A 16068-nucleotide genomic window follows, 5' to 3' on the forward strand; every position below is an offset into this window, starting at 1 on the left:
ATACATATTAGCATCTGTCCTCTGAATCTCAGATGTAAACATTATATATGAGTGTTTGTCCTCTGAATCTCAGATGTAAGGTTATCATTTTATCATTCATTTTATATGTCACCCACTCACTCAGTCACTCAGTCACTCAGTCGCTCACTCATTCACTCACTTACTTACTTACTCACTCACTCACTCAATCAGATCTTATTGTTTGGAGAAAGCAACAGTAATGACATGATAATATGATGGCAAGTTCCGTCTACAATAGAGGCCGTTCTTCAATTCTATCCATTCCAAATTGGAGGAAGTGGAGGAAAAAGAAAGAGAAAATAATCTACCTTTCTTCTGCAGTATAGCACTCCCGCTGCGCCTCCCTATGTGGTTCTCCACATAACAGGTGTAGTTGGCTAGGTCTGCCTCCTCCACAGCATCGAACGTTAAGGATAGCTGCACCTCCTTCTCCCCTAAATGCTCCCTCAAAATCCTGGACAAACACACAAAGGGAAGACAATAGTCACAGACAGCAGGGAGATCTGTTTTTACCCAAATGTAGGCCTAGTCCTTTAAAAAAACATTTGAATTAAGACAACACCGACATGTATATGTATAACATTATAAGCAATGGAGTGAGCAAACGGGGAAAGAAGTAAACGTGTAAAACTTTAGAGGTCCATTTCTCCTAAATTACTCCACAAAAAGCTGTGAAAGGAGAAGGAGGATAACAGCAGGGAAGGGAAAATGAAGAGGAGAAATGAGGAGCAGAGCAGTATTGAGTACAGAACAGATTTAAAAGGAGGACAGAGGGAGCAAGGACGCATATGTAGAAAACATTGGCGACAGCTGGAAAAAGACTCTCCTTATGGTGAGGTCATAATCCTCCAAAAGCCTGCGAGGAAGAGAGGAAGTGGAGGAAGTGGAGGAAGTGGAGGAAGTGGGGGAGGGGGGAGGCTGAACTGATGTTTGGGTCAAACCATGAACCTTTGAGCCTGATTTAAGGTCAGATTAAGCCATAACCATTTTATATCTGAGGTCGTACAAACTGTGCTGACGTAGCACATTCAAAGCAGTTGGCACAGATGGTCCAGTAGCATCACAGATTTGGAAGTATTTCCCATTCCTCTTCATGTAGCTGTAGTAGTGGTCAATTCATTTAATGGATTATAAATGTATTATATATATTTTTTTAAATAAAAAAACATTTTAATTGATGAAATTATTAAATATCTATAAGAAATATTTAATAATAATAGTAATAATAATAGTAATTACATTTCTATTCATATTCGTTATTGTGAATCATAAAAATTATGTCATCACAATGTTATTGTCTCACATTGATTTTTGCCAAGCGACGGAACCTGTTCAGTGTACAAAACATGGCGGCTTCAGCGGTTGAGATGAGCGCAGCTATTGAGCCAGCTGCTCACTAACGCTTTTTTCTCTTGGATCCTTCTGTTGAAATATGGACCGGGCACCTGAAATTGTGCCTTTTATCCGCAAATTCACGTTACACAAACGGCAAATGTCCTTTACGGACATGTTTACTTTCTGAGCTTTGCCAGTCTGTCAGTACGTCATACGCTTCATTGATCTGATTGGTTGATTTGGCCGCCCTGCCCTATGCAGATTCAGAGAACCACTACCTTCATGGTTGTGGTTGCTGTGGTGATTGGACAATCACTGTTTGATGGTGGTATTCAGCAAACAGTTGATTGCAATGACAGCTGACCATTTCATTTACACCGCTGCTATTGACAAATCTGTCCTACGGTCCAGAAGGGAGGGGGATTTTAAAAGCAAGTATTTTGCGAAATGAACTCAGTGTCAACTTCTAACAATTAAGCATTCACAGCTTGAACCTCAGAGGAAATTGCCTTGGACTGGTATAGGACTAAAATGAGTGTGAGAAGTGGGCACTAAGAGTGGAGTGTCACAGGGATGAAGACACCTAATGGACACTTACTCTTCCCTTTCTGCAGTGGCTTCACCAAGCTTGTTTTGTCTGATATCAGTCACTCTCTCTTAGTGTGCACAAAGTCATGCCTTGATTGTGATTGGATAATCAGGATACAATCAGCACCCAGCATCGCTGACATCATTCATTTACATAGTATTTATTGGTTTAGAGACAGAAATATGTCGGACCACTCCAATGGAAACAGGGTCCGATACAATTATTGAAGCGTGTTTTGAGTAAAGCTTATTGTTCTTGTAGAAGTGGATTATGTTGCACTGGGGTCATGGTAAAAGCACACCTTCCAAAAACTAACTACATTTTAGTAAAATAAAAATGAAATACCTTAATATATAATTTATGCCATTTGTTATATATACAGTATATATATATATATATATATATATTTGACACATTTTAAAGAAATTATGAGTTAGTGATTAATGGTGACAGAAATGCACTGCAAACTGCATAACAGGAATGAACCATCTAATAAAAACTAGCAAAAGGATACAATTTTCAATTTGCATGATGAAGTTCCTGAATTTAAACTGGATGAAAACCTACCCAGTTTCAATTGCCTTGCTCACAACAATTCATTTCTTGTTATACTAGTAGAGCAGCCTGTAGAGAAACCTCCACAGTAAATGGACAGTCAAAAGACAGTCAAGAGCAAAAGCGTCAGAAAATCTTGATTCTTTTTGAAAAGAGAGATTAACAAGTTACCAATAAAAATATAAATAAATGGAAAAGAGGAAATAAAAAGAAGGAAAAAAGATGACCTCCATTAGCTGAATTCATCCTGGTTTAGATTAGCTGAGTGACCAAACCAGCAGACAGCAGTATTTTAGAAATAATGAGAATATCCTGTACACTGGTGTCAGAAAACCCATCAATCAGACCACATGGTTGTTTTATTCTTCGTCTTTATAGTGTGTGCTGGTTTGACTCATCTTTGACTTACAGAGGGCTACACTGGCTTTTATTCAAGTGCTTACATGCAGCACATTTTGACACACACATGCACACATTTAGCTTGAGTGGTTACTGTGGGAATTGAATTCCTAACCTTTTCAAAATAAATGCTTTTCTAAATGTTAAGCAACAGAGGAGCAGAAAGCTGTGACATCTGACTACGGTATTTTTACTTTTCTGGGCAGCATTACAGAAAATAATCAAGAGATTAAAAATGTCAAATGACTGGGATCACCTCTGTAAGTGTATTTTTTTTCTTTGTCTTGCTCTCCTCTCTGTCAGTGGTTTTGATGCGTGCATCACTCTCATATCTACCAGGTCAGAGCATTAGAGGTCACTGTTAAAAGCAGTGACTGGCAAAAATCCTCGATTAAAAACACATCACTTCTGCCCTTTCTTTTCTCACCTTCCTTCCATCTATTCATTCCCACCCCTCAGCTGTTTCAGCCCTCCTTTCTAACTCCTGTTACCTCCCTCTATCGTTCTCTAATCTAATGCTGGCTTGACTTCTGCTATTAAATACACTCCTTCCATCCCACTTAATTACATCTGTGCGGTGAATAATGATTTTGCTTATCTTGGATTGTTTTTAGTACACTTAACACACGGACGAGAGCTCCCTATGTCATGCTCTTATAATACTAATGTGATTAATATAAATCGCTCTTGGCAATTTATTTTTAAAGTGACCAACGACCTCCTCTCTTCATATTCTGATCATGTCAGTAATCCCATCCCCCTCAACCTCACTGCTGCTTTTGACACCATGAACCTCACCCTTCTTCTCTCCTGCCTAGAAACACTGGTACTGCCCTGTCATGGCTTAAATCATGTGTCCAGCTCTGGTACTGCAATTCTGTCCCAAGGTGTACCCCCAGGGTCCAGCACTTGGTCTTCCACTCATCCTTGCCACTCAGTGATATATTAGATATTATCCATCTTCAAGGTCTCAACGTCCTTTGCTACACAGATGATATACAGCTCTACATATCTACTACAACTCACTCTACCCTGACCTACTAGCTCTCTAAATTATGGATACCAGCCAACTCTCTATAACTGAACTCTGACAAATCTAATATGATCATCATTGGTCCAAAAGGTCGCACCAAACCTACGCACACCATCTCCCACATCATTAACGGCTCCGCCAATCACACCTAAAAACTCAATGACCTCGCCTTTGAACACGATGAAATCATATGAAACTCTTAAATGCCTTCAGTAAATTCAGACTCCACTTCCACATCAGTATTCTTTATAGTACATCCTACAAAGTTCTTAAGGGATATTGAGACAGTCCTTAATATGAACATATTCATGTCATCAGGAAAAACAGTTTTTAAAACATTAGTTTTGGAGAAGGATTTTCTGTTAGCCTCAAGGAAGTTCTGACAAGCCATTAGATGACTGAGGAATTAAAAGCAGGGCTTGGCTCTGTCTGTGTTCAGAACGGGAGGAGAACTGCAGACCTAGACTGGGGATATTGTCAAGTGGTGGAACGAGCACTTTGAGGAAACCCAAAGCCAACTCACACTGTCCACTCTTACCAGAGAATGAATGACGCTAAAGTGTAGTTTGTTTGACCAGTGTGAGTACAACTGTTCCTGCCTGGTTAAGAGAGGTGTGCTTTTGTAAAGCAAGAATACACATTTATGAGCACAAGCATTGACAGTGATCCTGATGTCTATTTATATGCGACTGTTCCCCGGCACAGACATTTAAGAAGATGACAGACAAAACAAAACCTCAATGAGGTGATGATGTATAAGCAAGAAGCATTGGAGCCGAGGCTGGGATCATTTCAATAATGTGAGTGCAAGTGGGTCGGGCGGGAGGGAGGGGGAACTATCACACTAAAGCACAGCACCGATCATCTTGGCCAAGTGTAAGTGCACCCTAAGAGTCACCAACTCCAAGTCTGAGGCCATGGTTCTCTGGAAAGCGGCGGATTTCTCTCTTCAGGTTGGGAGTGAGTTACTACCCCAAAGCGAAGGAGTTCAAGTATCTCTGGGTCTTGAGGGTGAGGGTAAAATTGAGTGTAAGATGGACAGGCAGTTTGGTGCAGAGACAGCAGTGATATAGGTGTTATAGCTCAGCTATCTGCTATCCTTCACATCGAAAGGGGCCATTGGTAGTTCAGGCATCTGATCTGACGAACACACACACACACACACACACACACACACACACACACACACACACACACACACACACACACACACACACACACACACACACACAGGAGCTGGAACAGTTTTGCAAGGAAAAATGGGCAAAAATCCCAGTGGTAAGATATGGAAAGCTCATAATCTTCACAATCACAGCTCCAAAGCGACTTGGAGCTGTGATTGCCGCAAAAGGTGGCGCTACAAAGTATTGACTTTAAGGGGGTGAATAGTTATGCATATGGATTTTTTTTCTGTATTTTTGTCCTATTTTTTTGTTTGCTTCACAATAAAACAATAAATAAATCTTCAAAGTTGTCGGCATGTTTAGTATATTAAATTATGCAAATCCTCAAACAATCCATGTTAATTCCAGGTTGAAAAACGCCAAGGGGGTGAATACTTTTGCAAGGCACTGTATATATATATATATATATATATATATATATATATATATATATATACTCATTCATCTCATCACTCACTCACACTCACTCATCTTCAACCGCTTATCCAGGGTCGGGTCGCGAGGGCAGCAGCTTTCGCAGGGGACCCCAAACTTCCCTTTCCCGGGCCACATTAACCAGCTCTAACTGGAGGATCCTGAGGCGTTCCCAGGCCAGTGTGGAGATACAATCTCTCCACCTAGTCCTGGGTCTGCCCCAAGGCCCCCTCCCAGCTGGACGTGCCTGGAACACCTCCCTAGGGAGGCGCCAAGGGGGCATCCTTACTAGATGCCAGAACCACCTCAACTGGCTCCTTTCAACGCAAAGGAGCAGCGGCTCTACTCAGAGTTCCTCACGGACGGCTGAACTTCTCACCCTATCTCTAAGGGAGACTCCAGCCACCCTCCTGAGAAAACCCATTTCATCCGCTTGTACCCGCGACCTCGATCTTCTCGTTCTTCCCCTACCACCCGCAGGCGTAATGAGGCGACACTCTCATCCACCGGGGTAAACTCTGACACTGCGGCGCTTAGCCGGGGGTTTGTGAGTATCCCCACACCTGCCCGGCGCCTCACACCCAGGGCAACTCCAGAGAAGAATAGGTTCCAACCCTTATCCAGGAGTACGGTTCCAGAACCGAGACTGTGTGTGGAGGTAAGCCCCACCCGATCTAACTGGTAGCGCTCCACCTCCTGCACAAGCTCCGGCTCCTTCCCCCACAGAGAGGTGGCATTACACGTCCCCAGAGCCAGCCACTGCTGCCCATGTCTGGTCAATCAAGGCCCCCCCTATATATACCATCCTATGGCCCACCCATCCTATATATATATATACAAACCCACACACATATATATGTATATGATATGTATATACTGTATATATGAAACTACCTTTATAACCTAAAACTTGAAATGCTCTATGGAAAAAAAAATAGACAATAATAATAATAATTTACACAGAGACAGATACAAGCTCTGGTTAAAAAGCCATTAAAACAGTGAAGCTATGACAAAAGTTGGATTGGACAGCTGATGTGAATTTCAAGCAGGTAAAGAAGACTCTCCATACCACGAGACATATGGGCTAGGGATACCTTCAAGTGAAAATATGAAGGAGGCACTGGCCCAAATCGAAATACTGCAATTATGAATTCATTGCACACGGACGAACCTTGAACTATCAGAGCTGAGTTGAGGAAATGCAGAGTAGTTGGATAACACTGAAGCTGTGCAGTAAAAGTGCAGTACTGCAGTAAAATTGATGATATTGCTCATATATATATGATGTTGGTGGAGTGTTTGGGCATATTTTCACCAAAAACACTTGAATTCCTGACAGGCTGTAAACCTTCCAAAGACAGATGCATGTTTTCAGAAGAAGCACTTCAAGACTAAAATAACTTCCTGTCCATCACACATATTTACAACTGGTTGTTCTCTCTAGGTGGTGTAGTAGTAATGAGGTAAGAGTGTCAACAGTCCTCTCACATGGGTAGCAAGAATTGGTAATCACGTGTTTACATTGTCATGGAGGCTGAGAGACAATAATAGATCCTATGGAAACAGACAAGGACTAACACAGCCCAATGGCCAGTGTGCAGCACGATGGGAGTTGGGAGCTAAACGTGGACAGATTGATGTGCATCACAGCAGGGGTATGTCTGTTGTAGTTCGAGTGTTGAATTTGGAGTGGCGATGTGATTGGATCAGAGGTGGCCAGAGGACTTGACTGAAAGATGGAGAACTCATCAGGCAAAGGTTAATTTAATACCACGGGGCATGATTAGTTTCAAGTTTAAACACTCATACTCATGCGCTCTCTGTTTCACAATTTTCCTGGGAGTGAACGCCTTATACCATTTGCTTTTCTTCCATTGAAACATTTTTTGTATTTGCAACTTACAACATCCCATTCCATCCATGATTTTCAACTGCAGAGTAGTTAGGCAATCAATGTCCAATGTCTAGAGAACATGAATAGTCACGTGATATGCCAGGGGCAGACTGACAACAAACAGCAGCCCAGGAATGTTTTGTCATCAGCCCCAATTTGGTCGATAAACAAGTCATTAAAAACAATTATGTTTTCCTACATATATTTGTGTGTAAGAAAGCAAATTAATGTATCACCTGACACCCAATTTGACTTAACGGCCTGCTTTTATTTTCGTAGTTATTTAAAATATTGCAATTATAATATATACTTATTGGATCCATGTTGGTTCCTACTCCCTTCTCCTCTATCATTTTCCTTATTTTTGCTTGCCATAAAAAACATGTAAAAGCCATGTACCATTAGATAACCTGATATGCCTAATATATATAAACAGTATATATACTGTATATACAGGTATATATATGATTATTCAAAAGGAGGCATTGCAGTTTTCCTTTTTTCCAATGTGAGAAACAATGCTATATCCATTCTACGCAAAGGTGTAGTAGTGCAGTAAAATGCTCAAACACTGGAAAAAAGTTTCTGAGGGGTGTGTTCTGCTGTCCAAACCTAGGTCCCACAGGATCATACAGGTTGAAAATAAATTCCTTAGCTAAGTCAAATTAAGTTGAAAGAGTAAACCAAGCCTGACAGTTACCTGAACAGTGAAGTGAGCTTTGACCTACTGTAATGAAGGATTATTATATTACCCACCCACCCACTCATCTTTGTTGCCTTATTCGATCTATTTGTAGTGATGTTCCTGCATTGCGAAATCTCATCAATTACTTATGTGAATAATGATGCAATTGATCAAATCAAACCAAAAATACAATCAATCTAGAGAGCAATGGAAATGAAACCTGGGTTGTGATAAAGCATAGTTTTCCTATAATGTGCAGTGCTCTCAGTGCAGCACACTTACTATTAACGGGTGGAGTTTTAGAGCGTGATCACACTATCCTTTTGGCCGCGGCCAAAACCGGTTTTTCAGCTAAAGTCTATTACCTTTAAGTAGTGTGAGCGCACCCGCTCCGCGCTCAACTGGGGCCAGCTGGGCCGCCACGGCCCGCTTGAAAGAGGTGGGCTTTAGCGGAGCCGTTTGCACATGTACGAGCACGAGCGTGCGCACGTGTACGAGCACGAGCCCTACGGCAGTAGCGTTATGTCCACCTGTTCGGACATGTAAATAGAAGGACGGACCATGCGCGGACATTTAACAACAACAACAATGGTGGTGAAAGGTTCACGTTGTGTTTACTGCAGATTTGGTCGGATGAAAATATTCAAAAACAGTCGACAAGACGCACAAAAACTCCGAGGTCTACGGAAAGATTTGTAAACAAAGCCACACACACGCGATCAATGCGTGTGACGTGTTACGGCTTGAAGGCGTATGGACAGCAAGAAGCATTGGCCGAGGCCCAGGTAGTGTGAGTACAAACGGGGCTGGGGCGCGGGGGGGGAGAGGGAGGGGGGACAAGTACCCTAAAGTCCGGGTCGTGGTCCGGGAGGACAGTGTGATCACGCCCTTAAAGTCAGCCTTGATTCATGTGCTCTAATCCTGCATCCCATATCTACCTTCTACACAGAGCACTCACAGCCTCACAGAGGACAACTTTACCACCAAACGGTGTTTGCAGCATGTTTGTTTAAGGTTGTTGTCAAACTAAATTCTTGAGAGAGAGAGAGAGAGAGCAGCAACAGTCCAGCAAGCTAGAGAGTGAGTGAAGGGAGTGAGCACCGTTCACTGCGGACAAAGCAGTAAATCAGGGGAATAAAATGGTATTTTCTTAATGTTTCATGGCAGTTATGTTCACAATACTGAGGGTGAGGGGCGTCACAAAGTGGCGGTTGGCAATCAGGGCCTGCTCACCCTGTGCGCTTTTATGTCCTTGGGGTTAAACTGATAATCCAAGCAGAGCTCAGTGTCACTGAATTCCCCAAATGTTCCTAATGCATCTGTCCAATGTAGAAAGCAAACTAGAAAAGTATTATCATCCCCCACCTCCAAACCGAACAAGCTGCTGCTCCAAAGACATACAAGAACGAAAGAAAATTAAATACTTAATTTTAGTAATGTATGATGATCAAAATATATTGTATTGCAGATGAATGTAAGTAAGTAAGTCAACTTTATTTGTACAGGGCTTTAACTTATTTAAATGTTATACATTTTGGATGTAAAAAAATCACAAATCCGTTTTAGCGTAATGTTACGGTAACATGTATCTGTTATATTAATTACAAACACTTTAAAAGTAGAGTGTGTTTGTGTGTGTGTGTGTGTGTGTGTGTGTGTTTGTAAGAGAGAGAGTGAGAGAAAGAGTATTCTGATGGTTTCCTTGGTGATCTGGCAGGGCTGTTCTAATGATATTTGACACCCTGGAGACAATCAGCCTTTTCCCAATAGAGACCAATGTAATTGGTCCCAATAGGGGGGGAAATTAATTCAATTTAACTTTATTATTAGTATTCATAATTCTTTAGGAAAGTTGAGAATAAATCTGTCAGAGAACCCTCAATGAGTCATAAATCATAAGAAAGCAAATTAGATGCTGACAGTGTGAGGGGTGCAGCTGGAGTCGAGTTTTTTTTCAGGAATTAATTAACAATAGAAACCTGTAAACTTGAGACGCTATAATTGATACTATACTGTCATGCAGTGTCTTACAATATTATGTAAAATGATGTGTATTTAGTATTTACTCAACTTTGATTCATTTTCAATGAACATCTGCTGCAGTTTTTTTTATTGTGTCTCATCTCCTGTTGAAAATGATTAGGGGTTCATATATGACCAGAGGATGATTTATGCTGAAACAGATCCTGGTGTATTTACCTCACTTCACTTTCTTTAATGTGTCCTGCTAGTTCTTCGACAAACTTTTCTCCTTTCATCCAGTAGATAATGGGCCGTCTGTTTTCTCCACTGTAGCCAAAAAATGCCTTGCAGTCCAAACTGAGAGGCATACCTGAAACACAAAACGTTACACTGTTATAGTACAGACAACAGCATACTGAGAGACAGAAACACCATTCCCACTTTACTGTAGCTGAAACAGCCACAGCAGTCTAGGCTGAGGGGAAAACATACCCAACGAATACTGCCCTGCGTACTGCAACAAAAAGAAGGTTAGTGAGAAAAGATGGAGGGCTATGGTAAAACTGAGTTCTTGTAGCTGCTCAGAGGTTTACAGTCATGGTGAGACGTCTGTTGTCCCCCCTCGGGAGCCAGTACAGAGAGCTACTGTCTAGTACGTGGGTATTAGGTTTCCCTTAAATTGTGCTCATCAAGCAGGCCTGTGCCATTTTCCCTGACACATACACTGGCTCGGCTAGGCTCGACTCAACTTGTCAGCCCAGCACGGCAGGGATTTGTGTTTCCATCATTACAGGGCTAAATGCTTGGAGGTGTGTCTTTAGTGGTGTGGCTTTTCACGGTGTGAGTGGTCAATGAGCTGCTGTGAAATGGTGGATAAATACACTTCCTTTCCTTTAAATTATTCAAAGTAAAAGCCCCCCCCCCCATTATATTGTTATTTTAAAGCTTTTACTGTGATGTAGCAAAATCAGGAAATGTTGGGTTTTCATCTGCAGTAACTTAAAATGATTTCTATACAGCTGAATGGGAGCATGACTGTAAAATGAAACTATAGACTTTTAAAATCATCTTTCTCTCTGCTGTCCTGCTGTACAGACATTAATTGAGGGCAAAACGTGCCAATGGGACTGGTGACAGTGAGACCTCTGATTTCATTTAAACTTCAATTCATGAAGCAAAACAGGAATAAAAGTATTAGGTCAATTGTCAGCTCACATAAAGCTTTGGACAATTTGTCTCATTTTTTTTTCTTTTTTTGCTTTCCTCTATGATCCATATTGATAGCCAGGCAGATAGTTTGCCCAGAAATTCAGATCTCCACTGGTCAGACATCCCAACCCAATTTGAGTATAACTGTTTCAATGCCTTTAGCTACACAAATGCAATTCCATTCACCTTTATTGCAATGATGGTCACAGCAGAAATATTAGCAAATAACTTATCAAATCGAAACTACCCTCTATGTATGGTTAAATGGCTACAGTTGAAACTGATAGGATGGACACCCTTAGGCAAAAGACTGCTGTTATACTAGGTGATGTTGCTGTTGCTTTTTCTCTCCATATGCTGTCAAAGCAAAACACCTTGACTGATTTCTGTGTGTAGAGAAGTGCTACACATTTTAGTGGTATAGAGAGGATTGCAGTAATTGTGTTGACCTATCGATTAAAACTACAGCAGAGGACCAAAGGAAATATGCAGCATAATTATTTTAACCATTACCAGACAAGATATTGGACTATTATGCCAATAATGCACTATTTGTAGTTCTTGCTTTCTACAGTACCTGCCGGGGTATACAGTATATGGTATGGTAAAGGTTGGGGGGAGAATACTGTCAGTTAAAATGTGTACATCAGGCAGATCTGTGACAGGACGTGTCATGTATGAAAGCCATAGATGCTCAGAAAAGGCAAAACTATGAGCTATTTTATATTTTGTGCATATACTCTTTATTGGAAGGACTAAATGCAACAGGTTCTGTAACTTAACACTAGAAACACACACAGCATCCACACATGCCTTCACACACCCTCCTGTAAGACCTTGAAACCACCAGTCTGTGATTACAGCTATCAATGGTGATGATGGAGTATTAATGAGCATTCTAATGAGTGCTACCTCGTTAGGCAGTCAATTAGCAGATAATTATGATAGACCTCTGTATTATCGTAATGATAGCTTTATAAGCACTGAATGCTAACGTCATGTGTATATCTGTGTGTTTGTTGTCAGACAAGCACTTGTTAGTACTATTTACATTTTAGACATTTACTGTTGCTTTCATGCAGGCAGAGTAAGAAATGCAGTAGCTTCTGTGTGCGTTGTTTTCCTTGTCCTTGTGCAAGTGGAATCCCTGAAATTACTATTTTTCAAAAAGAACTTCCAAATGTGCAGTGCAGAAAAGGTAAACACTTATCAGTTGAATAAACATGAGGTTTAATCAACTGGTCATGAAAAAATGCAACTGTTTTTATATGGAAATACCAGATTAATGCATAATGTTGGGCTCCATTGCTTCAGTTATTCTGATTGTTGAAAAAAGGGGGGAAGAAAGATTTGACATTTGTCTTGTATTTTAAAATGATAATTTCTAACAAGCCAAGAGATGATGCAAAGCTTCATATGTTTGCATGCGAGTACTGGTGGATGCTCATGGTGTGTTTGCTTGCATTTGTGCTGAGGCAGGCAGCATCCTGTATTACACACTCACTGCAAAAAATAAATAAATTGAGCTTGATTGTGTGTTTGTGTCCCTGCATGTGTGTTTATGTAGGTGTGTGTACATGTGCTCCACAGAAATTGATTAGCACCCCGAGGGTGTGTTTGTGTTCTCAGCATGGTATGGTGATTAACTCCATCAACTGTGTTTGAATTTGTGTGGCATTAGGGTGTGTGTAGGTAACGCTTTGTGTGGGTGTTAGTCTCCCTCAATCAGAACTACCAGCCCTGAAATCCAGACTCATACAGCAGAGATGAGTCATCATTTCTATTTGCGGCTAAAGCAGCAGGGTGTTTATAAGAACTGGTGCTATGTTATTATCCTTAGCGTCAAAGAAAAAGTTTGTATAAATGATTAAGGGGAGCTTTTTCAACTCATCATTTCGCGCCCAGTGGGTTCACACCTAGATGTTGTTTCCATCTGCGTGAAGCTGACATGAAGAACACTCTGCCCAATCACAAGTGTGTATGTAAACAAAAGTGACAGACTTGTCTGTGCTCTTTAATGTTCCTTATCTGACATTCATTACACATAGATGCACATAAAGAAGCAGCTGAATGTGAGCATCAGTCCACATGGTGGTTTGCCTTTGGTTAATGTTTTTATGTTCTATCCAAGCAACAGACACTGCTGGTTATCAGACACAGACATCTGTTCTTTTCTACCAATGAAGCCTTTAGTTTTGAGGTTTTTGCCTGTCGTTGGTTTGGACCACAATCTCGCTGTATAAAGTCTCACTGCATTTCTTTTTGTATTTAATTTGTTCTCACTGGCCAACCAACTGAAACGGGGAAACAAATCCTCTACAGTAACCCTAAATATGATTGATGTGAATGTGCTTTCATTTGAAATAGTCCCACTATTGAGATGTGGGAGGGGTCAACAACCTTGGGTATAGGTACCACCATTGAATGGTGGCAGCTTAACTAATGGCACACTAGCAAAAAGTGTGCAAGAAATTGTTGGGGAAATTACATAGCGCTTTCTCATCCACATGCCAAATGACTTCCATAGCCACTGTAAGTGCAGTGAAGCTTTAGTAAGCATTTTCTTTATTTCATGCAGCCACTATATGGCGCTCTTGGTTTAAAGCAAAAAGGCTCAAGGTCTGGTTATTTACTGAGCTTCCAACCCTTTGTTGAACAGTGAGTGCCATCTAGTGGCCGCAGAAAAAAAAGAAAATGCTTCATGTAGCTTCATAAATAATGCTGCTGGAGCAGGTTCCGTAGACGTTGATACAGCACACTGATTAACAAGAAGATGCAAAAAATAGCACTTCATATCAAAAAGGTTGCAGACTCCTGGTCTAGTGTTTAACATTGTTTATCTTTCTCACAACCAGATTATCAGAAACACACTTTTAAAGAGGACAGTACAAGATACAAATCCTCAAACCTATATGACCACAGACCACAGACATGCATACACTGATGGCAGAGCCTACAGTAGCGGCCCATCATCTCATCTAATCTATTAAGTCAAACCACTTCACCGGCGAAGCCGGGATGAACCACCGATCTCTCGAATGGAGGATAACCTGCTCTACCTCTGAGACGCACCCAAGTAGGCTTGTTTTGTAACTTCAGTGACATATGTAAGTACATGAATTTTACAGCTGCCATTGGCATCCTCCCTGTGCTTAGCCCTTTTGTGATTGTTTATGCTAAGTAGGATTTGTGGTTCCCAGTCAAGGATTGGTCCAGCCAGGTCCAGTTCCACTTCTTGCTTGGACACTGATTGGAGCGGCACCCATCCTCCAATCCGTGAGGAGTAATCAAGTTAACCTGCATTTATATACAGTATTTCAAATTGAGCGGCTGTGATTCCACTTGATAAGCTTGCCAACATGCCTCTTGTTGTGCCCTGCTCTGTTGAATCGTATTCATTAGTTAGTTAGTTATGGTTATGTAATTTATTGACTTTTAATATCTTCTCTCATTTTAAAGAGCCCTCTACCTCTTCTTTCTTATTTGTATTTGTTTTAACAGCAACCACAGGCCCTCTTTCCTTTTCAGTTTGTTGTGCATAGTTTTGCTGATTCACTTTAAAGTCTGTTTAAATAACTTTTATGGAAAACACCTGGTTTTATGTTGCTTCTCTGTCCCCCCACAAGCTTGGTCGTTAGAATGTCGTAGTAAGTCACGTAGTCGCGTCACAAACAGTGGTGTGCTGGGTTAATCTCCTGTGTTTGTTTGACCCATACATCTATTGTATTTAACCACCGATTTATCCATCCATCCATCCATCCATCAATCCATCCATCCCGACCTTCTTGCTGCACGGAACTGGTTGCTCTATACTATTACGTTACCTGATTTCCTACTTTGCTCCCTTCATACTTATTACAACCACTCGAAGTCATTGCCACTATAAACGTAAATATCCACCCCTCCACACTTGTGCTCTATTTATCATATCCTCCAGAATCTACAGTTTTATAATTACTAATCTCTTTTGTGTTATTTTCTGATAAACTGAGGTGAATTTTAAAACATCTGTAAACAAAAAACTTTTCAGAGAACATGCAATCAAATTGAGTGACAGTAAGACTCATTTTCATTTCATTTAGCACTTTAAAAAGTTTCCTTTAGATATTCTTACAAATATTCATTGAAAAGTTTTAATTTTTTAATGAACACTGAATCAAAATGTGTTCACAGCAAAACTCAGACATTTTCTAATTACATTTAAAGTATATGCCATATTGAATAACATCTCAACTAATTTTCTCCCAAATTATTATAACAAAATTAATTATAACTGTTTTGGATGACATGAATTTTTGGAGAGATCCCAAATTCCTGGAGAAAGTGATCTGCTGTTTCATATACATGAACAATGAGAGGAAGTGACAGAAGAAGACAGTGTGTTTTCTTTGCTTCTTCCTCTGTCACAATTGTAGCTACTTTTTTTACATCATTAGTCTGCTTCTCTTGTCATTTGTTGGGGTTTTTCCCGTTCTCTCCTTGCTTTTCACGTCTTGCCATCACTGAAATAGATTATCTGTCTCTCTGTGTCTCCCTGTCTTCTTTCCTCTTTTTCCCCTCTGTGTCAGGATTTTTTCTTGTTGCTGTTATTTTATCACCATGCCTCCTCACTCCATCCCCTCGTTCTCTCCTTGGCCCCTGTATCATTATCTTGTTATCCCTCCTACCCTCTCTTTCACCTGTGTTACAGTACAGAACCATCTTTGTCACTGTAAGATCTTTTCTGAGTGTATGAACAGTATGTGTTTGATTGGATGTAAACCCAGGTCCTGTCCCCCTTAAATT

At 40.7% G+C, this 16068-nt stretch overlaps 1 protein-coding gene across 1 annotated transcript in view; it reads right to left on the minus strand.

Moving 5' to 3' along the window:
- Positions 1-16068, minus strand: part of il1rapl2 (interleukin 1 receptor accessory protein-like 2) — a gene marked incomplete at both ends in the record, with an annotated part of 379427 nt that overhangs the window by 34489 nt on the left and 328870 nt on the right. The window contains 2 exons of the mRNA XM_083915266.1: positions 330-475; positions 10312-10444. Of these exons, the coding sequence (XP_083771392.1) occupies positions 330-475; positions 10312-10444 (279 nt within the window). The remainder of the gene's footprint in view (positions 1-329; positions 476-10311; positions 10445-16068) is intronic.

The sequence above is a fragment of the Echiichthys vipera genome (assembly GCF_963691815.1).
Source record: "Echiichthys vipera genome assembly, chromosome: 6".
Taxonomy (NCBI): domain Eukaryota; kingdom Metazoa; phylum Chordata; class Actinopteri; order Perciformes; family Trachinidae; genus Echiichthys; species Echiichthys vipera.